Here is a 26,486-nt window from a genome sequence, read left to right as displayed (position 1 = left end):
AAAATAGTCTACACCTTTATTCCTTCTACCAAAGTTCATGACCATTGAACATGAAGGCATAAATAAGATAGTCACAATCTTTTTTCCCAAGGCAGGAGAATCTACAACTGGAGGGCACAGGTTTAAGGGGAGAAATTTAAAGGAGTCCGGAGGGTTCACTTATCAGAATGAACTGCCAGAGGCAGTGGTAAAGGCAGAAGCAATTTTTAAAAATATTGAAAATATATTTGACCAGGTAGTTGGGTAGAGGATCTAATGCAGGAAAATGGGATTAGCACTGATAGGCCTTCCAGTTGGTTTGGACGAGATTCACTGAGAGGTCCTGTTTCTATGCTATTTAATTCTTTGATGTGGGATGATGAGGAAGCAGTAACTGGAATTTGAAGGGCATGAACCAGGAGGACACTTCACACAGCAGGGATCAGGTGAAGATAGGCTACAGAGGAGCATGGTTGAGTAGAACAGGGAGAGGCTTGTATTGGGTGATCAGTGCTGTGCTTCTTCATGTTTGAGTGCTGTGAAGAGATGTGGATTGGGCACTACTATCACCGTGGTGCTGACTGAAAAGTCGTATCACATAAATTTAAAAGGTGACATAGGGTCAGAAAGTGTTGAAGCATTATGGATAGAGCTAAGGAACTGCAAGAGTAAAAAGACCCTGATTGGAGTTGTATACAGACAGTAGTAAGCATGTGGCCTTCAAATTACAATGTGAGATAGAAAATGCATGCCAAGAGGGCAATGTTACAATAGTCATGAGGGACTTCAATATGCAGGTAGATTGGGAAAATCAGATAGATGGTAGATTCTAGTAGGGAGAATTTCTAGAGTTCCTTCAAGATGGCTTTTTTAGATCAGCTTGTGGTTGAGCCCACTAGGGGATCAACTATTCTAGATTGGGTGCTGTGCAATGAACCAGAATTGATTAGAGACAAGGTAAAAGAACCCTTAGGGGCAAGTGATCGAATTCACCCTAAAATTTGAGGAGAAGCTAAAGTCAGAAGTATCAGTACTACACTGGGATAAAGGGAATTACAGAGGCATGTTTATTGATAAAGGGGAAGCCTTTTAGGACTGAGATGAGGAAAAACTTCTTCACACAGAGAGTGGTGAATCTGTGGAATTCTCTGCCACAGGAAACAGTTGAGGCCGGTTCATTGGCTATATTTAAGAGGAAGTTAGATATGGCCCTTGTGGCTAAAGGGATCAGGGGGTATGGAGAGAAAGCAGGTACAGGGTTCTGAGTTGGATGATCAGCCATGATCATACTGAATGGCGGTGCAGGCTCGAAGGGCTGAATGGCCTACTCCTGCACCTATTTTCTATGTTTCTATGAGAGAGGAGTTGACCTGTGTTGATTGGAAAAGAACACTGGCAGGGATGACGACCGAGCAGCAATGGCTGGAATTTCTGGAAGCAATTCAGAAGGCCCAGGATATATACATCCCAAAGAGGATGAAGTATTCTAAAGGAAAAATGACACAGCCGTGGCAAACAAGAAAAGTCAAAGCCAACATAAAAGCCAAAGAGAGGGCATGTAATAGAGCAAAAATTAACGGGAAGTTAGAGAACTGGGAAGCTTTTAAAAACCAACAGAAGGTAGGAGCAGATAAGCAGACAAATTTTAGAATGGTGCAGGAAATACAGGGTAGTAGTTATGGGTGATTTCAACTTCCCTCATATTGACTGGCACCTCCTGAGTGCAAGGGGGATAGATGGGGCTGAATTTGTCAAGTGTGCTGAATTTGTCAAGTGTGTCTGGTCAGGTGACAGACCTCTTGATGGGGTTGCATTTTGGTGAGAGTGACCACAACTCCCTTAGCTTCAGCATAGCTATGGAAAGGATAAAATCAGACAAAATGGTAAAGTGCTTAACTGGGGAAGGGCTAACTTTGAAGGAATGAGGCAGGAACTAGCCAGAGTAAATTGGAAACTGATGTTCAAAGGGGAAAGCACAGAAGTAATGTGGGAGAAATTTAGGGACCACTTGAGCTGGGTTCAGGATAGGTTTGTCCCACTGAGGCAAGGAAAAAAATAGTAGGAAAAGGGAACTGTAGTTGACAAAACATGTGAGACAACTCGTCAAGAGGAAAAAGGAACCATATGTTAGATATAAGAAGCAGGAAGTAGGAGGGGCTTATAAGAAATATAGGGTCTTCAGGAAGGAGCTAAAGAAAGGACTAAGGAGACCTCGAAGGGGACATGAGAAGGCCTTGGCATGTAGGATTAAGGAGAATCCCAAGGCATTCTATGCGTATGTGAAGAATAGGAGGATGTGGGACCGCTAAAGGATAAAGAGGGCAACATGTGCCTGGAAGCGGAGGAGGTTGGGGAGGTCCTAAATGAATACTTTGCTTCAGTATTCACAAGTGAAAAGGATCTTGATCAGGATGCAGTCGAAGTAGAGCGGGCCTGTGTGCTGGGCAATGTGGAGATTAAGGAAGAAAAAGTGCTGGATCTTCTTAAAAACATTAAGATTGATAAATCCCCAGGGCTGGATATGATATACCCCAGGTTGTTGTGGGAATTGAGAGAAGAGATCACAGGAGCATTAGCTATGATCTTTGAATCCTCTTTGGCTGCAGGGGAAGTGCCAGAGGACTGGAGAATGGCAAATGTAGTTCCCTTGTTTAAAAAAGGTAATAGGGAGAAACCTGGGAACTGTAGACTGGTGAGTCTTACGTCAGTGGTATGCAAACTACTGGAAAAGATTCTTAAGGATAGGATCTACGAGCATTTAGAGAAGTACAGTCTACTCATGGATAGTCAACATGGCTTTGTGAAGGGAAGATCGTGCCTCACGAGCCTGATTGAGTTTTTTGAAGAGGTAACAAAAGAAATTGATGAGGGTAGGCAGTGGATGTGGTCTACATGGACTTTAGCAAAGCATTTGACAAGGTCCCTCATGAGATACTCATCCAGAAAGTCATGAGGCATGGGGTAAGTGGAATCTTGTCTGTTTGGATAAAAAATTGGCTTAAAGGAAGAAAGCAGAGGGTAGTTGTGGAAGGAAAGTATTCTGGCTGGAGGTCGGTGACTAGTGGAGTGCCGCAGGGATCTGACCTGGGACCTCTGCTATTTGTGATTTTTATAAGTGACCTGGATATAGAGGCAGAAGGATGGGTGAGTAAGTTTGCAGATGACACAAAGATTGGAGGAGTTATGGATGGAGCTGTAGGTTGTTGAATGTTACAAGAGGATATAGACAGGCTGTAGAGTTGGGCAGAAAAATGGCAGATTGAGTTCAATCTGGACAAGTGTGAGGTGATGCATTTTGGAAGGACAAACCAGAAGACTGAGTACAGGATTAATGGTCAGTTACTTCAGAGTGTGGATAAACAAAGGGACCTTGGGGTTCAAATCTATACATCCCTCAAGGTCGCTGCACAGGTTGATAGGGTAGTTAAGAAGGCCTGTGGGATACTAGGCTTCATAAACAGGAGGATTGAGTTCAAGAGTAGAGAGGTCATGTTGCAACTCTACAAATCTCTGGTGAGACCACACTTAAGAGTATTGTGTTCAATTCTGGTCACCTCATTATAGGAAGGATGTGGAAGCTATGGAGAGGGTGTAGAGGAGATTTACCAGGATGTTGCCTGGTTTGGAGAACAAGTCATATGAAGCAAGGTTAGCAGAGCTGGGACTTTTCTCTTTGGAGCGTAGAAAAATGAGAGGGGACTTGATAGAGGTCTACAAGATTATGAGAGGCATAGATAGGGTGGATAGTCAGTACCTGTTTCCCAGGGCACTAATAGCAAACACCAGAGGGCATATGGACAAAATTAAGGGAGGGAAGTTTAGGGAAGACATCAGGGGTTTTTTACACAGAGGGTTGTATGTGTCTGGAATGTCTTGAATGGTGGTGGAAGCTAAAACATTAGGAGTATTTAAGAGCCTCTTGGACAGGCACATGGATGAAAGAAAAATTGAGGGTTATGGGATAGTGTGGGTTTAGTATTTTTTTAAGGATTATATGGGTCGACACAACATGGAGGGCTGAAGGGCCTGTACTGTGCTGTAGTGTTCTATGGTTCTAAGGTAATGAAAAAAGTAATTAAGAAAGTAAAGATGGATATGGAAGTAAGCTAACCAATAATATTAAAGAGGATACCAAAAGTTTCTTCAGATACATAAAGTGTAAAAGAGAATGGAGAATAGATATCGGATGGCTGGAAAATTATGCTGGAGAGGTACTAAGGGGGGACTGAATAAGTATTTTGCATTAGTCTTCACTGTGAAAGACTCTAGCAGTATGGTGTAAGTTCCAGGTGTGTGTGATGTTACTACCCTGATCAGACCCCACTTGGACCACTGTGCTCAGTTCTGGTCGCCTCACTACAGGAAGGATGTGGAAACCATAGAAAGGGTGCAGAGGAGATTTACAAGGATGTTTTCTCCTTGGAGTGACGGGGGATGAGAGGTGACCTGATAGAGGTGTATAAGATGATGAGAGGCATTGAACATGTGGATAGTCAGAGGCTTTTTCCCAGGGCTGAAATGGTTGCCACAACAGGACACAGGTTTAAGGTGCTGGGGAGTAGGTAGAGAGGAGATGTCAGGGGTAAGTTTCTTATGCAGAGAGTGGTGAGTGTGTGGAATGGGCTGCCAGCAACGGTGGTGGAGGCGGATACGATAGGGTCTTTTAAGAGACTTTTGGATAGGTACATGGAGCTTAGAAAAATAGAGGGTTTTGGGTAAGCCTAGTAATTTCTAAGGTGGGGACATGTTCGACACAACTTTGTGGGCCAAAGGCCTGTATTGTGTTGTAGATTTTCTATGTTTCTAACTAGAGAGAAAGCTCTTGGGAAACTGAAAAATCTGAGGGTAGATAAGTCACCTGGACCAGATGGTGCGCATCCCAGAGTTCTGAAAGAGGTGGCTGATGAGATTATGGAGGCATTAGTAATGATCTTTCAAGAATCACTGGATTCTGGAATGGTTCTGGAAAACTGCAAATGTGTCTCCACTCTTCAAGAAGGGAGGGAGGCAGAAGAAAGGAAACTTTAGGCCAATTAGTCTGATGTAGATGGTTGGGAAGATGTTGGAGTCAATCATTAAGGATGAGGCCTCAGGGTACTTGGAGGCACATGATAAAATAGGTTGTAGTCAGCATGGTTTCTTCAAGGGAAAATTTTGCCTAACAAATCTTTGAAGAAATAACAAACAAGATAGACAAAGGAGAATCAGTTGATGTGTGCTTGCATTTTCAGAAGGCCTTTGACAAGCTGCCTCATGTGAGGCTGCTTAACAAGCTACAATCCTATGGTATTACAGGAAAGATTCTAACATGGATAAAGCAGTATCTGATTGGCAGGATGGAAAGAGTGGGAATAAAGGGAGTCTTCTCTGGTTGGCTGCTGGTGACTAGTGGTGTTCCACAGAGGTCTGTGTTGGAGCCAATTATTTTTATGTTATATGTCAAGGATTGGATGATGCAATTGATGGCTTTGTTGCAAAGTTTGCAGATAATATGAAGATAAGGTGGAGGGGCAAGTAGTATTGAAGAAATAGAGAGGTTACAGAAGGACTTAGAAAGATTAGGAGAAAGGGCAAAGTGGCAGACGGAACACAATGTATGGTCATGCACTTTGGTAGAAGAAATGAAAAGTTGACTATTTTCTAAATGGAGAGAAAATAGAAAAACTGAGATGCAAAGGGATTTGGGTGTCCTTGTGCAGGATTCCTTAAAGGTTAATTTGCAGGTTGTGTCTGTTGTGAGGAAGGCAAAAGCAATGTTAGCATTCATTTCAAGAGTACTAGAATATAAAAGCAAGAATGTAATGTTGAGACTTTATAAAGTACTGGTGAGGCTTCATTTGGAGTAGTTTTGGACATCTTATTTTAGAAATGATGTGCTGAAATTGGAGAGGGTTCAAAGGAGGTTCATGAAAATAATTCCAGGATTCAATGGCTTGTGTCATGAAGTCTGTTTGATGACTTTGGGCCTATATTCACTAGAATTCAGAAGAATAGAAACATAGAAACATAGAAAATAGGTGCAGGAGTAGGCCATTCAGCCCTCCGAGCCTGCACCGCCATTCAGTATGATCATGGCTGATCATCCAACTCAGAACCCTGTACCTGCTTTCTCTCTATACCCCCTGATCCCTTTAGCCACAAGGGGCATATCTAACTTCCTCTTAAATATAGCCAATGAACCTGCCTCAACTGTTTCCTGTGGCAGAGAATTCCACAGATTCACCACTCTCTGTGTGAAGAAGTTTTTCCTCATCTCAGTCCTAAAAGGCTTCCCCATTATCCTTAAACTGTGACCCCTCGTTCTGGACTTCCCCAACATCGGAAACAATCTTCCTGCATCTAGCCTGTCCAATCCCTTTAGAATTTTATACATTTCAATAAGATCCCCCCCTCAATCTTCTAAATTCCAGTGAGTATAAGCCTAGTCGATCCAGTCTTTCTTCATATGAAAGTCCTGCCATCCCAGGAATCAATCTGGTGAACCTTCTCTGTACTCCCTCTATGGCAAGAATGTCTTTCCTCAGATTAGGGGACCAAAACTGCACACAATATTCTAGGTGCGGTCTCACCAAGGCCTTGTACAACTGCAGTAGAACCTCCCTGCTCCTGTACTCAAATCCTTTTGCTATGAATGCCAACATACCATTTCCCTTTTTCACCACCTGCTGTACCTGCATGCCCACCTTCAATGACTGGTGTACAATGACACCCAGGTCTCGTTGCATCTCCCCTTTTCCTAATCGGCCACTGTTCAGATAATAATCTGTTTTCCTGTTCTTGCAACCAAAGTGGATAACCTCACATTTATCCACATTAAATTGCATCTGCCATGAATTTGCCCACTCACCTAACCTATCCAAGTCACCCTGCATCCTTTTAGCATCCTCCTCACAGCTAACACCGTCGCCTAGCTTCTTGTCATCCACAAACTTGGAGATGCTGCATTTAATTCCCTCATCTAAGAACTGGTTCCAATGCCCCAGAAATTTGAATCCCTCCACCTTGCACCATTTTTCAAGCCATATATTCATCTGAAATATCCTCCTATTTCTACTCTGACTAGCATAAGGGGTAACCTCATTGAAACGATGATAAAAGGCATTGATAGAAACATAGAAAAAACTTAGAAAACCTACAGCATAATACAGGCCCTTTGACCCACAATGCTGTCCCGTACATGTACTTACTTTAGAAATTACCTAGGGTTACCCATAGTCCTCTATTTTTCTCAGCTACATATGTGGAGAAGATATTTCCTATGATGAGGGAGTCTAAGACCAGAAGATGCTGCCTCAGAATAGCCAGGCATCTTTTAGATCGGAGATGAGGTGGAATTTCTTTAGCCAGAGAGTGGTAAATCTGTGGAATTCTTCACCACAGGCAGCTGTGGAGGCCAAGTCTTTATGTATATTTAAGGCAAAGTTTGATAGATGGAGGAGAAGACTCAATGGGCCAAATGACCTAATTCTGCTCCTATATCTTATGGTCTTATGAGCTAGTATTCCCTGTGGTGTTGACAGATTTCACATTTGCTGTGATTTGTGTTGGAAACAATCATGCAATTTACTCTGGGGTCAGAGTTCACAAAGAACCAGTGATCCCTGATCTAATCTTGGTCCGAGGGAGACCCTACAAATTATAAGCACCAAATGACAACACCTTTCATAAAATTTTCATTTTCTACAGACAGAATTTGGGAAGGATTACAAGGACTGCCTGATTATCAAGGGGGAGAGCTACTCTCTGGCTGGTGTACCTCGGCAGTTCGAGAGTTTGAAGAGTCTGCTGAACTACTATCGGAGTGCAGGCCTTGTATCAGAGGGAGTCAGCATTGAGCTCAAGACCTGCTGCGTACCCAGACCCAAAGGTAATGGACCATACTCTTCATAGTGTGCCCCCTAGAATTTCTTTCCAGCTCTCTGCCTCTTCCTCGCCCTACTCAATTTGGCTGTTAAAAACCCCTAATTTCATTTCATATCTCCTTCAGGAGGTTCAGTATCAAAGAGTAAATTGTATCCTGTGAAGTATTTTGGGGTGTTTTACCAGATTAAAAAGCAGCATTACTTGTTCCACCTGCCCAGGAAAGAAAAAAAAACTCCAGATGTCAGTGATCCCAAAAATCAGTCAACAGGTGAGAAGGATGGGATTCTCACCTTGGCAATTTCTCACTCTGCCTTTTCTTCACTGAGGAACACAATCCTAATATGAGCTCTTCAAGAAGGGAGAGAGCAGGAGAGAGAGAGGCAGAAGACAGGAAATTATCGGCCAGTTAATCTGACCTTAGTGGTTGGGACAGTATTGAAGTCGATTGTTAAGGATGTGGTTTCAGAGTACTCCAAGTACTCCTTATGTGCCTCCAAGGCACATAATAAAATAGGCTGAAGGTAGCATGGTTTCCATAAGGGAAAATTTTGCCTGAGAAATATGTTGGAATTCTTTGGATACATAACAAGCAGGATAGACAAAGAAGAATTGGTTGATGCTGTGTACTCGGATTTTCAGAAGGCCTTTGACAAGGTGCCACATATGAGGCTGCTTAGCAAGTTATGAGCCCTGGTATTACAGGAAATATTCTCACATGGATAAAGCAGTGGCTGATTGGCAGGAGCCAAAGAGTGGGAATAAAAGGAGCCTTTTTTGGTTGGCTACCAGTGACTTTTGGTGTGCCACGGGGGTCTGTGTTGGGACCGCTTCTTTATAAATTATATGTCAATGATTTAGATGATTGAATTGTTGGTTTTGTAGCTAAGTTTGCAGACAATATGAAGGTGGAAGGGCAAGTAGTTTTAAGGAAGCAGAGGTTATAGAAGCACTTAGACAGATTAGGAGAATGGGCAAAGAAGTGGCAGATGATATACAATGTTGGGAAGTAGATAGTCATGCACTTTGGTATAAGAAGTAAAAGTATAGACTATTTTCTAAATGGAGAGAAAATTCAAAAATCTGAGGTGGAAAGGGACTTGGGCGTCCTCATGCAAGATCCCCTAAAGGTTAATTTGCAGGTTGAGTCAGTGGTGAGAAAGGCAAATGCAATGTTAGCAAGAATGTAATAAGACTCTGGTGAGGCCTCACTTGGAGTATTGTCAGTAGTCTAAGAAAGGATTTGCTGACGTTGTCGAGGGTTCAAAGGAGGTTCACGAAAATGATTCTGGGATTGAAAAGCTTATTATATGAGGAGGGTTTAATGGCTTTGGGCCTGTACTATCTGGAGATCAGAAGAATAAGGGAGGATTTCAATGAAACCTATCGAATGTTAAAAGGCCTCGAATGAGTGGATGTGGAGAGGATGTTTCCTATGGAGGGGGAGTCTAAGACTAGAGGACACAGTCTCAGAATAGAGAGACATCCATTTAGAATGAAGATGAGTTGGTATATTTTCAGCCAGAGAGTGGTGTATCTGTGACCCTAGTCATTGGGTATATTTAAGGCACATGTTGATAGATTCTTGATTATCAGGGAATGAAGGGATATGGGCAGAAGGCAGGAGATTGGGACGGAAAGGAAAATAGATCAGCTATGATGAAATGGCAGAGTAAATTTGAAGGGCCAAATGGCCTAATTCTACTCCTATATCTTATGGTCAAATGAAATACTGCAGTTTGGCAAGAAAGTTCACACAGAACATCTCCCACGGGGTGGAGGGCCACCGATGTCTCCTATTGGTGGGGCCTAGCCTACATTTCCCAAGGGGCTGGGCCCGGCCATGCCTTACCCCCTCCACATCTCCCACAGGGTCTTACCCATGTCTCCCACAGGATGGGGGGAGGGGCAGGAGGGCCACACCCATGTCTCCCAAGGGGGCCCCGCCCACATCTCCCATGGGGGGCCCTACCCATGTCTCCCATTGAGGGGTGCCTGCCCACGTCTCCCACAAGAGAGGGCCCTCATCTCCCACATGCAATAGCTAGGAACAAAAGTAGGCAATCACTTTGGAAGGGGTATATATGCAGACATCCCAATAGGCAGCTGGAAGGGAGAAACAAAAATGTGAACAAATCACAAGGAGGTATGAGGGTATAAGAGTTCATACTCATGGATTTCAGCAGCTCAAGCGTTTAAAGTGCAAGAGAGGTTTTTGAGTCCATACTGTGTGTAGATTTTCCAACTAGATGAGGGGAAGTACTGGACATATACATATATATAAAACCTTATATAATGCAGCTGGGAAAGTTATTGCCATCACTGGGGAAGTTACTCTGACTCCTCATCTTTTTTACTCCAGTCCTGATGAAGGATCTCAGCCCAAAATGTCAACTGTACTCATTTCCATAGATGCTGACTGGCTTCCTGACCCTGTCTTTTCAGTCCATCTGGGCCTGTGTGACCATAATCCTCTAAGTTTCAAGGTAGTTACGGAAAGGGATAAAGAATTTTAGAAAATTAAGTCCTGAATTCAGTTGAAGGCTAGTTTCAATACAAGACAGGACATGCAAAGTACATTGAGACCATTTACAGGCAAATATACAATTGTGTGTTAAGTTTATAAATATGAAATGTAAGAATTCAAGACTAACGTGTTCTTAACATGAAATGCACAAACAGAAAATCAAGGTACGCTTGTTGATGATTGAGATTCAAGAATGTCATGTGATGGATAAACTCTTCTAGCAGAGCTCCTGTAACCCCTTGTTACTCCAGACTGGATCATTATCTTTCTTTCTCCTTCATTTCCAGAGAAGTCCAACTTGATTATCATTCGCAACAACTGGTCCTCTGATCTCCTTGTCTCACCTGTAATGCAGCGAAGGAATGTCAATCAGATGATGTTCCATAAAGTAAAGAAGGAAGAATTGATTCGGGTGAGTCTGTCAAAGTGCATATAATAATGGAGCAACACACACAAAATGCTGGTGGAATGCAGCAGGCCAGGCAGCATCTATAGGAAGAAGTACAGTCGACGTTACGGGCTGAGACCCTTTGTCAGAACGACGTTCGGCCCGAGACGTTGACTGTACTTCTTCCTATAGATGCTGTCTGGCCTGCTGCATTCCACCAGCATTTTGTGTGTGTTGCTTGAATTTCCAGCATCTGCAGATTTCCTCGTGCTTGCATTTTTAATAATAGAGTATTCTATTTACAGACAAATAAACCTGCACTGATACCAGAGATCTGAAACCCAAGCAGAACACATGAATTCAAACATTCTGATAACTAGCTTTTCCTGCTTGTATCAGAACTAGCCTCTTGTCATATAATATTAGCTCTGGTTCACTTTCCACAGATGCTACCTAGCCTTTTGAGTAATCGAGCATTCTCTTTCATTTTTTTTTCAGCAATCACCAAGTTTTACAGTTCTTATTTCCAGCATTATATTTTCTCTTCTCTGTCCCGTTCATCATCTCTGTTCACATTTCTTCCAGACCAATAAGCTATGATCACCACCATCAACTCAGATGGCATCAATATTGTCAGGGCTATCTAGATTCTTTTAGTCTCCACCCAATCACAGACATTCCATAAGATATAGGAGCAGAATTAGGCCATTTGACCCATCTGCTCTGCCATTCCATCATGGCTGTGGTGCCCCAAGAAATACATGTCAAATCAAGTCAAAGAAGAGATAGATTTTTACTTATGTATCTGTTCACTTGAATGTAGTTACTGCTATGATACAGGGAACACAGCAGACAATTCTGGAGGCACAGCTGTGGTGGGAGCAGAACACAGCATATTAATTAAAAGTACAGAAGGGTCAAGAGGGGTGACCATTGTTAGGAGTAGGCCAGTGGTGAGAGTAAGAGTGTCGGGCTTTGACTCGGAAAAGGCGTTAACTCTGGGTAAGTTTCTGTTAAGGTCCCCTTTTTTTCAATCTCTTGCTGTACTCAGTGTAGTAAATGGCTATGCTGCATTGTTCATGCCAGATGTTGGAGTCCTAGGAGACGCAGTCTCCCAGGGAACTACATCTGTGTGAAGTGCATCCAGCTGCAGCTCCTTGAAGACCATGTTAGGGATCTGGAGCAGAAGCTGGATGACCTTCAGCTTGTACGGGAGAGTGAGGAGATAATCAATCAGAGTTACAGGGAAGTAGTCACTCTGAAGTTGCAGGGGGTGGTTAGCTGGGTGACTGTAACAAATGGAAATATGAATAAGCAGTTAGCACAGGGCACCCCTATGTCCATTCCCATCAAAAATAAGTTTTACAGTTTTGGATACTGTTGTGGGGGATTACCTCCCAGGGGAATGCCCCAGAGACCAGGTTATTGGTACTGAGCATGGGTCCGTGGCACAGAAAGTAAACAGGGAGAAGAGGGGAGCAGTAGTGATAGGGGACTCAGTAGTCAGAGGAACGGACAGGACATTCTGTGGACATGAACAGGACACCCAGATGGTATGTTGCCTCCCAGGGGCCAGGGTCAGGGACATCTCAGGTCATGTCCACAGCATTTTACAGAGAGAGGGAAAGCAGCCAGATGTCTTGGTACGTATTGGTACCAATGACATAGGAAGGAAAAGCAATGAGGTCCTGAAGAGAGAATTCAGAGAGCTAGACAGAAAGCTGAGCAGCAGGATCTCAAGGGCAGTAATTTCTATATTGTTGTCTGTGCTATGTGCCAGTCAGAGTAGATTTGGCAGATAAATGCATGGCTGAGGAGCTGACACAGGGGACTGGGCTTCAGGTTCTTGGATTATTGGGATCTCTTCTGGGGGAGGTATGACCTGTATGAAAGGGTCAGGTTGCATCTGAACCTGAGGGGGACCAATATTAAGACCACAGGACCATAGGAGAAGAATTGGGCCATTCAGCCAATCAAGTCTGCTCTGCCATTCTATCATGGCTAATCCCAGATCCCACTCAACCCCTTACATCTGCCTTCTCACCATATCCTTTGATGCTCTGACTGATCAAGAAGTGATCAACTTTCGCCTTAAATATACGAAAAGACTTGGCCTCCACCACAGTCTGTGGCAGAGCATTCCTCAGATTTACTATTATCTTGCTAAAAATATTCCTCCTTATCTCTGTTCTATGGGGTTGCCCCTCAATTTTGAGGATGTGCCTGATAGTTCTAGATACCCTCACCATAGGAAACATCCTCTCCACATCCACCCTATCTAGTCCTTCCAACATTTGGTAGGTTTCAATGAGATCCCCATGCATCTTCCTAAATTCCAGTGAGTACAGGCCCAAAGCTACCAAATGCTCCTCATATTCTCAGAATCATCCTCATGAACCTCCTCTGGACTCACAATATATCCTTTCTGAGATATGGGCTCCAAAACTGTTGACAATACTCCAAGTGCAGCCTGACTAGTGTCTTATAAAGCGTCAGCATTATCTCCTTGCTTTTATATTCTATTCCCCTTGAAATAAATGCCATCATTGCATTTGCCATTTTTACCACAGACTCAACCTGTAAGTTAACCTTTTGGGAGTCTTGCACAAGGACTCCTAATTCCCTCTGCTCCTCTGATGTTTAAAACTTCCGTCCATTTAGATAATAGTCTGCACTATTGTTCCTTTACCAAAATGTATTATCATACATTTCCCAACACTGCATTCCATCTGCCTCTTTTTTGCCCATTCTTCCAATTGTAATCACATTGCTTCCTCAGCACTACCTACCCCTCCACCTAACTTCATATCATATGCAAACTTGGCCATAAAGCCATCAATTTCATTATCTAAATCATTGACAAACAATGTGAAAAGCAGAAATCCCAATACTGACCCCTGAGGAACACCACTAGTCACCAGCAGCCAACCAGAAAAGGCCCCTTTAATTCCCACTCACTGCCTCCTGTGTGTCAGCCATTTGGCTATCCATGCCAACATCTTTCCTGTAATGCCATAGGATTATATCTTTTTAAACAGTCTCATGTGTGACACCTTATCAAACATCTTATTCTCACGGGCAGGTTTGTTAAAGCTGTTGGAGAGGGTTTGAATTAATTTGAGAAGTGGGTGGGAACCAGAATGAAGGGACTCAGGATAGGACGGATGGTAAAAAAGCAAAGATAGCATGCAACCAGACTGTCAGGAAGGTCAGACAGATGATAGGAGCATCCAGCAGGATGAGTGTCAGTGCAAAATCAAAAAGGGTAGCAAAAACAGCACTCATAATGTTATATCTCAATACGCGGAGTATAAGAAATAAGGTGGATGATCTTGTTGCACTTTTACAGATAGTCAGGTATAATGTTGTGACCATCACTGAATCGTGTCTGAAGGATAGTTATAGTTTGCAGTTGAATGTCCAAGGTTACATGTTGTCTCCGAGAGATAAGAAGGTGGGCAGAGGGCGTGGCGTGGCTCTGTTGGTAAAGAATAACATCAAATAAGTAAAAAGATGTGACATAGGATCTGAAGATGTTGAATCCTTGTAGGTTGAGTTAAGAAACTGAGGGTAAAAGGACCCTGAAGGCAGTTGTATACAGGCCTTCCAACAGTAGCTGGGATGTGGACCACAGATTACAACTGAAAATAGAAAAGGCATGTCAAAAGGGCAATGTTATGAAAGTCATGGAAGATTTTAACATGTAGGTCAATTGGGAAAATCAGGTTGGTAATGGATGTTAAGAAAGAGTTTGTTGAATGCTATGAGATAGCTTTGTAGAGCAGTTTGTTGTCGAGCCTAATAGGGGATTAACTATACTGGATTGGATGTTATGTAATGAACCGGAGGTGATTAGTGATTATGATTGAGTTCAACTTGAAATTTGATAGGGAGAAAGTAAAGTCTGATGTAGCAGTATTTCAGTGGAGTGAAGGAAATTACAGTGGTATGAGAGAGGAGTTGGCCAAAGTAAACTGGAAGAAGCTGTTGACAGGGATGCCAGCAGAACAGCAATGGCATGAATTTCTGGAACAAATGAGGAAGGTACAGGACAGATGTATTTCAAAAATGAAGAAATACTCAAATGGCAAAATAGTACAACTGTGGCTGACAAGGGAAGTCAGAGCTAATGTAAAAACAAAAGAGAGGGCATACAACAAAGCAAAAATTAATGGAAAGATAGAGGATTGGGAAGCTTTTAAAAACCTGCAGAGAGCAACTAAAGAATCATTAGGAGGGAAAAGATGAAATATGAAAGCAAGCTAGCAAAGAATATCAAAGTAGATAGTAAAAGCTTTTTCATGTAAAAATAAAAGAGAGATGGGAGTGGATATAGGACCATTAGAAAATGAGGCAGAAGAAATAATAATGGGAGACAAGGAGATGGCAAATGAACTAAATGAGTATTTTGCAACAATCTTCACTGTGGAATACACTAGTATTGTGCCAGATGTTGTAGTGTGAGAAGGACAAGAAGTGGGTGCAGTTATGATTACAATGGAGAAGGTGCATGAAAATCTATAAGTCCTGAGGGTATGTAAGTCACCCGGACCAGATAAACTGCATACTAGGGTTCTGAAAGAGGTCGTGTTAGAGATTGTGGAGGCATTAGCAATAATCTTTCAAAATTCATTGGATTCTGGCATGGTGCCAGAGGACTGGGAAATTGCAAATATTACTCCACTCTTTAAGAAAAGAGGAAGGCAGCAGAAAGGAAATTGTAGACCTGTTAGCCTGACCTCAGTGGTTGAGAAGATGTTGGACTCAATTGTTAAGGATGTGGTCATGGAGTACTTGGTGACACAGGACAAGATAGTACAAAGTCAGCATGGTTGCCTTCAGCGGAAAAACCTGCCTGACGAACCTGTTGGAATTCTTTGAGGAGATTACAAGTAGGATAGTTAAAGGGAATGCAGTGGATGTTGTATATTTGGACTTCCAGAAGGCCATTGACAAGGTGCCACACATAAGACTGCTTACCAAGTTAAGGGCCCATGGTATTACAGGAAAATTACTAACATAGTTAGAGCATTGGCTGATTGGTAGGAGGCAGTGAGTGGGAATAAAAGGATCCTTTTCTGGTTGGCTGCCAGTGACTAGTGGTGTTCCACAGGGGTCAGTGTTGGGACTGCTTCTTTTTATGCTGTATATCAATGATTTAAATGGTGAAATAGATGGCTTTGTTGCTAAGTTTGAAGATGATACCAAGATTGGTGGACGGGCAGGTAGTGTTGAGGAAACAGGTAGGATGTAGAACGATTTAGACTGGGAGAATGGAAAACAATGTTGGAAAATACATGGTCATGCACTTTGGTAGTAGAAATAAATGTGTAGACTATTTTCTAAATGGGGAGAAAATTCCAAAATCTAAAATGCAAAGGGAACTGGGAGTCCTTGTGCAGAACACCCTAAAGGTTAACTTGCATGTTGTGTGGGTGTTGAGGAAGGTAAATGCAATGTTGTCATTCATTTCAAGAGGTCTAGAACACAAGAGCAAGGATGTGATGCTGAAGCTTTATAAGGCACTGGTGAGGCCTCACCTTGAGTATTGTGAACAGTTTAGGGTTCTTCATATAACCATATAACAATCACAGCACGGAAACAGGCCATCTTGGCCCTCCTAGTCCGTGCTGAACTCTTAATCTCACCTAGTCCCACCTACCCGCACTCAGCCCATAACCCTCCACTCCTTTCCTGTCCATATACCTATCCAATTTTACCTTAAATGACACAACTGAACTGGCCTCTACTACTTCTACAGGAAGCTCATTCCACACAGCTATCACTCTCTGAGCAAAGAAATTCCCCCTCGTGTTTCCCTTAAACTTTTGCCCCCTAACTCTCAAATCATGTCCTCTCGTTTGAATCTCCCCTACTCTCAATGGAAACAGCCTATTCACGTCAACTCTATCCATCCCTCTCAACATTTTAAATACCTCGATCAAATCCCCCCTCAACCTTCTACTCTCCAATGAATAGAGACCTAACTTGTTCAACCTTTCTCTGTAACTTAAGTGCTGAAACCCAGGTAACATCCTAATAAATCGTCTCTGCACTCTCTCTAATTTATTGATATCTTTCCTATAATTCGGTGACCAGAACTGTACACAATATTCCAAATTTGGCCTTACCAATGCCTTGTACAAAAAATTGCTGACATTGGAAAGGGTTCAGAAGTGGTTCACAAGGATGATCCAGGGAATGAAAGAACATTTGATGGTTCTGGCTCTGTACACGCTGGAATTTAGAAGGATGAGGGGAGATCTCATTGAAACATTTTGAATGTTGAATGCCTGGACAGAGAAGATGTGGAAGAGATGTTTCCCATGGTGGGGATGTCTAGGACAAGAGGGTACAGCCACAGGATAGAAGTCTGACCATTTAAAACAGAGATGCAGAGAAATTTAGCCAGAGGGGATGAATTTGTGGAATTTGTTACCATAGGCAGCTGTGGAGGTCAAGTTGTTGGGTGTATTGAAAGTAGAGATTGATAGGTTCTTAATTGGACACAGCATCAATGGTTACGTGGAGAAGGCTGGGGAATGGGGTTGAGGAGGGGAAAATAAGGTCAGCCATGATTGAGTAGCAGAGCAACACACACAAAATGCTGGTGGAACACAGCAGGCCAGGCAGCAACTATAGGGAGTAGCGCTGTCGACGTTTCGGGCCGAGACCCTTCGTCAGGACTAACTGAAAGGAAAGATAGTAAGAGATTTGAAAGTAGTGGGGGAAGGGGAAAATGCGAAATGATAGAAGACCAGAGGGGGTGGGGTGAAGCTAAGAGCCGGAAAGGTAATTGGCAAAAGGGATACAGAGCTGGAGAAGGGAAAGGATCATGGGACGGGAGGCCTAGGGAGAAAGAAAGGGGGAGGGGAGCACCAGAGGGAGATGGAGAACAGGCAGAGTGATGGGCAGAAAGAGAGAAAAAAAGGAGGGGGGGAAACTAAATATATCAGGGATGAGGTAAGAAGGGGAGGAGGGGCATTAACGGAAGTTAGAGAAGTCAATGTTCATGCCATCAGGTTGGAGGCTACCCAGCTGGTATATGAGGTGTTTTTCCTCCAACCTGAGTGTGGCTTCATCTTGACAATAGAGGAGGCCATGGATAGACCTATCAGAATGGAATGGGATGTGGAATTAAAATGTGTGGCCACTGGGAGATCCTGCTTTCTCTGGCGGACCGAGCATAGGTGTTCAGCAAAACGGTCTCCCAGTCTACGTCGGGTCTCACCAATATATAAACGGCCACATCGGGAGCACCGGACACAGTATACCACACCAGCCGACTCACAGGTGAAGTGTTGCCTCACCTGGAAGTACTGTCTGGGGCCCTGAATGGTGGTGAGGGAGGAAGTGTAAGGGCAGGTATAGCACTTGTTCTGCTTACAAGGATAAGTGCCAGGAGGGAGATCAGTGGGAAGAGATGGGGGGGGACGAATGGATATGAGTCGCGTAGGGAGTGATCCCTGCAGAAAGCAGAAAGAGGGGGGGAGGGAAAGATGTGCTTAGTGGTGGAATCCTGCTGGAGGTGGCGGAAGTTACGGAGAATTACACGTTGGACCAGGAGGCTGGTGGGGTGGTAGGTGAGGACAAGGGGAACCCTATCCCGAGTGGGGTGGTGGGACAATGGGGTGAGGGCAGATGTGCGGGAAATGGGAGAGATGCGTTTGAGATGCCTCTGCCATTGAATAGCAGAGAATGTTTGATGAGCCAGATGGCCTAATTCTGTTCCTTTGTCTTACAGTCTTATGGTCTAATTTGAACAAACTTCCTGCCCAAACCACCAGTGTTCCTGTGTCCATTGAATCTATTTATAGTGAAATTGGCCAAGTTGTAACTGCTGACCCAAACTTCATGCAGAACTCCATATTCTCCTTCTGAATGAATGAATAGTCCCCAGAATCTTCCTCAATCACTTAGGACAGCAGATAAGGCCTTGGCTGTAATGAGGAATGGAAGGCAGGAAGATAGAGGGTCTCTAGTGTTGACCTCTGAAAAGAATGAATTGGAGCCATATTAATGATATTGATTTTGCAATGAGGAACATGGATGAACAGGTTTGTGTAGAAGAGCACAGCCTTTGGCAAGAATGTACAAACAGTGAAAAGTCTTTGTGGAGGAAATCTGTGCTGAAAATCAGAATGTTTAGACATTAATTAAAAATTGTCAGGACTAGAAGGGTTTTATTGAGAGGGTTCTTTTATTGGACATAGAATGGTTTGTCCTGTAGAGTACTTGGGATAGAATTCATGAGAGTTAGATAGCAATGGAAGGAGTAAGACTCAAACACTGTGTGATCAGTTCTGGGGCATTCTCCCAAAGCGTTAGCACAGACATGGTTGTCCAATTAATCTACCTCTCTACCACAAAATGAAATGAGTACCATTATCTGTGGCCTTGGTGAGTCAATAACCTGTTAGAGGAGGTCTAAATTCAGCAGCATGTAAGGCCTGAGATGTGAGCAGACAGCATACAGGGGAAGCCATTCCTTCACAAGGAGCACACAACCAGGATCAGGCTGTGGGATGGGACAAAGAAGCCAGTGGTCAGCGGGGTTCTTCTGAGTCTGTGAGCAGGAAGGTCAGGGTGGGGTGAGTTATGATGAGGAGTGGTCACATGGACATCAAGCTTGTCACACGATGAGGAAATTACATCAGAAAGCAAACAGAGTCCGTGCCAGTTCAAATTAATGGCTGGAAACTTCTTGACCTTCAGTGGCCTAAGTGATCTCTAGAGAAGTGAAAGCCTATTGTGCACTGCCTGACTTCACACAAACAGAGATGACATAATTGGATTGTATATTTCCTTGTAAAGTTCAGACCTAGGCAAATCTCAGTGTTAGTGACTGCTAGATGTCAGCTTCACTATTGTGAGAGTGGACTGAGGAATAGTTTGACTATTATTTGCTCCCTGGACATCAGTTTCAGTGCTATGAGTTGTACAGGAAGCAACTCCCCTGCTGGACATTCACACATTTCTCTCCTCCTTTAAGAAACTATTCTAAACTGACCTCTGACTCCAGCTATCACATCACACAATGTGGCACAATGAACTAAGTTCAATTGAACTTAGTGGATCCCAGCCTGAGCTCCCTTCCTGCCCTGAATTCCTGTGCACAACTAGCTACACAGTGCTTCAGTGCTTATAAAAAGTATCCACCACCACTCCCCCCGCCCCCAGAAGTTTTCATGTTTTATTGTTTTGCAACATTGGATTACAGTGGATTTAATTATTTAATCTGGCTTTTTTGACACTGATCAACAGAAAAAGACTCATGTCAAAGTGAAAACAGATCTCTACAAAGTGAAAGAAATTAATTACAGATATAAAACACAAAATAATTGATTGTATAAGTATTCAGCCCCTTCAAGACAGTATTTAGTAGATGCAAGTTTGTAGCGATTATGGCCTTGAGTTTGTAATTGAGTGGATAGGTCTCTATCAGCTCTGCACATCTGGATGCCACAATTTTTCCCCATTCTTCTTTACAAAACTGCTCAAGCTCTGTCAAATTGCACAAGGATCGTGAGTAATCAGCCCTTTTCAAGTTTAGCCACAAATTCTTAATTGGATTGAGTTCTGGACTCTGACTTGGCCATGCCAGGACATTAACTTTGTTGTTTTCAAGCCATTCCTGTGTAGCTTTGGCTTTATGCTTGTGGTCATTGTCTTGCTGGAAAATAAATCTGCTCCCAAGTCACAGTTCTCTTGCAGACTGCATCAGGTTTTCCTCCAGGATTACCCTGTATTTTTCTGCATTTATTTTACCCTCTACCTTCACAAGCCTTCCAGGGCCTGCTGCAGTGAAGCATCCCCACAGCATGATGCAGCCACCTCTATGCTTCACAGTTGGGATGCTATGTCTTGGATGATGTGAGGTGTTTGCTTATGACAAACATAGCATTTAGTCTGATGGACAAAAAGCTCAATTTTGGTTTCATCAGACCATAGAACCTTCTTCCAGCTGACCTGAGAGTCTCCCCATGCCTTCTGGCAAACTCTAGCCAAGATTTCACATGAGTTTTTTTCAACAGTGGCTTTCTATTTGCCACTTTCCCATAAAGCTGTGACTGGTAAAGCACCTGGGCAACAGATGTCGTATGTGCAGTCTCTCCCATCTCAGCCACTGAAGCTTGTAACTCCTCTAGAGTTTTCATAGGTCTGTTGGTGGCCTCCCTCACTAGTCCCCCTCTTGCATGGTCACTCAGTTTTCAAGGATGGCCTGCTCTAGGGACATTACAGCTGTGCCATAGTCTTTCCATTTCTTGATCATTGACTTAACAGTACACCAAGGAATATTTCATGACTTTGAAATTTTCTTGTATCCATCTCCTGACTTGTGCTTTTTGAGTCCTGACGAAGGGTCTTGGCCCGAAACGTCGACAGCGCTTCTCCCTATAGATGCTGCCTGGCCTGCTGTGTTCCACCAGCATTTTGTGTGTGTTGCTTGAATTTCTAGCATCTGCAGATTTCGTGTTTGTGCTTTTCAATAACCTTTTTGCGGAGTTGCTTAGAGTGTTGTTTGGTCTTCATAGTGTATTATACTACATTCAATTGAAGCACCTTGATTTCAGATTTCTAAAAAACAGATCTCCAGTTAACTAATTATGTGACTTCTAAAACCAATTGGCTACACTAGTGATGATTTAGTGTGTTATATTGAAGGGAGGTGAAAATTAAAGCAATCAATTATTTTGTGTTTTATATTTGTAATTAATTGGCCCAGCAAAGTCATATGTACTTTTTACCATGATGAAGATAGCCACTCCCACAGGTGTAATGTGGGGGTGCATTTTGAACTTTTTGGCATCCCAAACAGCTTTTGGCCCAGTCTTTAATCTGTTTATCTATTCCCTTCTCAAACAGCTTCTGATTGGCATTAAGCAGCTATGACAGCCTCTGTTTAGTGCTGCCATTTGGGCTGTAGTTGCCTGTTGATACCGCACTGAGAGCTTTGATTGAGTGCCAGTCTAGTTGGCTTTTTCTCAACCATTCACATCCAAAAAGAGCTGGCCCTCCATTTTTCAATACATGCAGCTCTAACTACTGTGTTTGGCCTCCATACATCACATTTACCTACAGTTTGCCTTTGGGAAACACTTCTTCACCTGTGTAGGTCTTTAGCATCACTGAGGTCTTCTCCAATGGTATCTTAGAAAACAATCTGTTGTAGTCAGCCTCTGAAATTATAGACAAAGCTGACCCTGTGTCCAGTTCCATTTTCAGTTTTACCCCTGACACATCTATTGTGATCCAGATGATTTTGTCATCTCCTTAAATTATACTGCACAGTTCTAGGCATGACAGTTCACCTTTGTCAGACTCTATGTTGTCTGATTCTGCTTTACATTCGGTAACTTTATACATTTACTTAGTTTTGTGTTTGAGACTTTTCACTCAGTTGTGCTTTTTGTCTGCCTTACACATTTTCTCTATGTGACCTTGTCTGTGACACTTTCTACAGACTTTTTCTTTGAACCAACAGTCATTTGCATCATGAGAGGATTTGCCATACCAATAACATTTTTGGCTTTTTGCACTATTCAGGGAAATTTTGTGCATTTCACTTTCTAACCTCCTTTTCTGTAGTTCTGTTACATCCTTTGCTCCAGCCTCTATGATATTGCAATGGTCAATGTCCATTCTAAGGTTAGATCTCTTTCGGACAGTAGCCTCTTTTGAGTGCTTTGACTACGCATGCCACATACAGGCCAATCCCTTAATGCATCAGAAAGTCCATCTCTAAAGTCACAGCACTGGGAAAGTTTTTGCAGATCTGCAATGTATTCAGAAATTCTTTCATCTCTTGACTGGTTCCTTTTGTAAAATCTAAATCTCAGCTATTACCAGTGGTTTAGGGCTCAAGTGATTTTGTAAAATTGTAACAATTTCATCAAAGTCTTGCTTGCTGGCTTTTCAGGGGTTACTAGGTTGCATAACAGACAACATTCTTGGGCCCATTAAGCTAAGAAGTGCAGGGGCTTTCTTTCGCTCCTCCACATTGTTCGCTTTACATTTCAACCCTGTTGATATACGACTCCCAGCTTTCAATACCGCTATCAAAATCATCAGCTTTCCTAACTGAAGCCACTTATATGTTATTTTCACTTTAAATTCAGTGTGTTTTTGCCTATTATTCACGGCTTTCTCATGCTGTCATATTGTTTTGTCCCCTGACTGTTGGTGCAGTTCGTGATATTCTCTGACATTCAGGTTCGTTCTCATTGCCAATTTGTTGTGTCTGTGCACAATTACATATATATTAGATAAAAGCACGGATACGGGAGATAGCTTTAACTGGTGCTCAGCTCACTCCAAATGCCATTGTGTACCCACACAGCAGCTCTTAAGTTTTGTAACTCCAAAGCAAAAACTAATTGAAAGGAAGAGATGAGAGTCCAAAATGGGAGTCTAACTTCGTTCATATTTATTTTAAGCAAGGTGCACACATGATGTGGTGGTGATGCCTTCTATTCACATGCTTTTACATTTGCCCTGTAGTGAAATATTTAAACGAACATGAATGCTTAATCAAACAATATATTTACAATATTAGTCAAATATTAATGAAATATTGAATATACAACACTCCTCCCTGCTTAACTGTAAACTAACTCAATATACTATATAATACAACTACTACAGTATACAGAAATCCACAGCACAGTAAATTTTAAATTGTCCCATTCAGGTCTAAATATTTAATCACTGTGGAGGATTTCTTACTCTTGTGGGATAACATCTTTCCTGACAAGGGAAGTCACTCTACTTAGCAGGTGAGACTTGTGGCTGTGAAAACATTCTCAGGTTCTGGGGCCTCCTCCTTGGTGGTTGTAGGAATTGACTCTGTGAGTGCAAGAAGTGATTCTGACAGCTCTGGACACCTTTCTTCTAGTTTGAGCATGTTGGCCAAAAGTTTATGGTGTACAGCATGGAGACAGTTGTGGCATCATCCAGTACTTTTCTTAATTTGCTTTCCATTGACTATATTACAGTGGATATACAAATGGTGGATGGATCTCCAATCAAGTTGCATTTTTGTCACCAATCACACTCCCACAGTGCTAGCCCTCCTGTTTTTACCACATACAAGCCCAATGTAGCTTGTTGGTTATTGTATTTCACTGTTAAGAATGACATTCCTAGGGGAGTTATCTTTTATCCAGTATAAGTTCTTAGTTAGATATCTGCAGATTATGGTTTGGTATCTTTGAAATGTCATTCAAACTCCTTTTGGGGAATGACTGAAACAGCTGAACCAGTGTCCAATTCCATTTTTATTAATTTGTCATTCACTTCTGGTGTAAGCTATATTGCTGGTCTACTGTTAACCGTAACCCTAAATCTCAAGGCTACACAATCCTGTGTCACTCTCATCATTATCGGATTTTTCATCCAAATCATACAGATTAGTGCTGTTTTTGAAACTGCAACTTGAATTTTTATCTTTTTCTCTCTGTAGTTTATTTTTGTGTGCTCAACATGTTCTTTGTATATTTCCTACTTTGTTACATTTTTTGCAAGTTTCACCTTTAAATCTGTATTGATGAGGTGTATGTGAGCCCCTGCCACAATGGTAATGTTATTGTTCAGCTAGACTGGTTTCTGTTTAGACATTGTAATTTTGTCCACACTCACTTTCATTCATTACTGCAATTCAGTTGTGTCTTTGCTGTTTCCATTGGTTTGTCTACTGTATTTCAATTGCTCTTTTAAATCTAAGGTGTGTTTCAGTTAGGAGCTGATTTTGAATGTTTTCTTGTAATATTCCACAAATTGAATGATCTCTCAGTGCATCATTAAGCCCATTACCTAAGTAATTGTCTTCAATTCAACTATGCACACTGAAATGGACTCCCCTTCCTTCTGATCTCACTTATGAAACATAAAGCATTCTGCAATCAACAATGTTTTGGTTCTAAATGTTCCAACATTTCTTTCACAATATCAGCAAAGCTCATTTTGAATTGGTTGGAGTAATCAAATTTCCAAGCAAACTGTATGCCTTTAAATCCAATGCACTGAGCAAAACTGGCACACACTTCTCATTGGCTATTTCATTTGATTTAAAGTACTGTTCAATCCATTCAGTATATATATTCCAGTTTACATATTTGATTGTATAATCAAATGCATCAATCTTTCTGATGTAGCCAGCCATTTCTACTCTTTTTTTTAAATGACTATTATCTTTATGAACTGGTAAATTCTCTTGTTTTCTGTTTTTTTTTCAACTTTCTTTCCTTTAGTGAAGAAAATGTGCTGCTCCAAGAAAAAAAGGAGCTTCTAACTCTATCATTTCTCACTACTCTATTTTTTTAACTTGAATGCCTCACTGCACTACAATAGATATGTAGTCATCTTGGATTTGTTTTAAAAATACATCATCACCACTGTTATGTTTTGTGATTCCAAAACATAAGAACGGATTGTACTGAAAAGATGGGAATTCGAAATGTGAGTTTAACTTCAGCGAGGTGTTCACATGTGAAGTGATGGCCTGATGACATCACATGCCTTTCACATACCATAATGAAGTATTTAAATGAGCAAGGATGCTTAATCAAATAATATATTTACACTATTACTCAAATATTACTGAAATATTAAATACACAACAGCAGCTGCTGGGAGTAGAGGGAGATTGTAACGTCCCCTAAAAAAAGCTGCTGGCCTGAAAGCTCAGGCTACTCTCCACTGCAGAACTGGGGGAATAATATAGATTCCATTTTTGGATAAAGTGTTAAACCAAAGTCCTGCCTAAGCAATAAAATCACAAATTGCAGATCATCTGGGAGTTACCACATTGTTGTTTGTGGGATAGACAGAACAGGAATGAGCAGGTGTGAGCTCAGGCTCTACAGTGGTCACCACTTTTATGCTGTGGCTTCCTTATGCACAGACACAAGGATCTCAATACTATTCGGAGTGGTCCATCTTCATTTGGAAGGTCCAGGATTCATCAAGAGTCAGTGTAGTTGCTGCATTTTGTTTTCCATGAGGCAATAGAGTCATGGAGTGATAGAAAAGTACAGCACAGAAGTAGGCCCTTTGGCCCATTTAGTCTGTGCTGAACTACCCGCACTGGGACCATAGCCTTCCATAACCTTACCATCCAAGTATCTATCCAAACTTCTCTTAAGCATTGAAATTAAGCTTGCGTGTACCATTTCTGCTGGCAGCTTATTCCACACTCTCACAACCCAATCAGTGAAGAAGTTTCCCCTTGTGTTCCCCTTAAACTTTTCACCTTTCTTCCTTAACCCATAACCTCTCATTGTAATCCCATACAACCTCAGTTGAAGAACAAACATGAGGAAATCTGCAGATGCTGGAAATTCAAACAACAACACACACAAAATGCTGGTGGAACACAGCAGGCCAGGCAGCATCTATAGGGAGAAGCGCTGTCGACGTTTTGGGTCGAGACCCTTCGTCAGGACTAACCGAAAGGAAAGATAGTAAGAGATTTGTAAGTAGTGGGGGGAGGGGGAAATGCGAAATGATAGGAGAAGACCGGAGGGGGTGGGATGAAGCTAAGAGCTGGAAAGGTGATTGGCGAAAGTGATACAGAGCTGGAGAAGGGAAAGGATCATGGGATGGGGGGAAAGGATCATGGGATAGGAGGCCTCAGGAGAAAGAAAGGGGGGGGGAGCACCAGAGGGAGATGGAGAACAGGCAAACAACTAAATATATCAGGGATGGGGTAAGAAGGGGAGGAGGGGCATTAAC

At 42.4% G+C, this 26,486-nt stretch overlaps 2 protein-coding genes across 6 annotated transcripts in view; one reads left to right on the top strand and one right to left on the bottom strand.

The window, feature by feature from the left end:
- Positions 1-26,486, top strand: part of LOC140739678 (tyrosine-protein kinase JAK2-like) — a 254,486-nt gene that overhangs the window by 134,888 nt on the left and 93,112 nt on the right. For all 5 annotated transcript variants that reach the window (XM_073068052.1, XM_073068054.1, XM_073068049.1 and 2 more), the window contains 2 exons: positions 7,666-7,846; positions 10,654-10,778. In XM_073068052.1, coding sequence (XP_072924153.1) covers positions 7,666-7,846; positions 10,654-10,778 — 306 coding nt within the window. The remainder of the gene's footprint in view (positions 1-7,665; positions 7,847-10,653; positions 10,779-26,486) is intronic.
- The window catches only part of LOC140739679 (uncharacterized), a 65,422-nt gene continuing 62,096 nt past the window's right edge, over positions 23,161-26,486 (bottom strand). Inside the window, exon 8 of the transcript XR_012101708.1 lies at positions 23,161-23,249. The gene's annotated coding sequence lies outside the window, so the exon portion shown is untranslated. The remainder of the gene's footprint in view (positions 23,250-26,486) is intronic.

The sequence above is a fragment of the Hemitrygon akajei genome, chromosome 16 (genome assembly GCF_048418815.1).
Source record: "Hemitrygon akajei chromosome 16, sHemAka1.3, whole genome shotgun sequence".
Taxonomy (NCBI): Eukaryota; Metazoa; Chordata; class Chondrichthyes; order Myliobatiformes; family Dasyatidae; genus Hemitrygon; species Hemitrygon akajei.
Note: the sequence above shows the minus strand (reverse complement) of the source record. Positions and strands in the feature narration are given on the sequence as shown.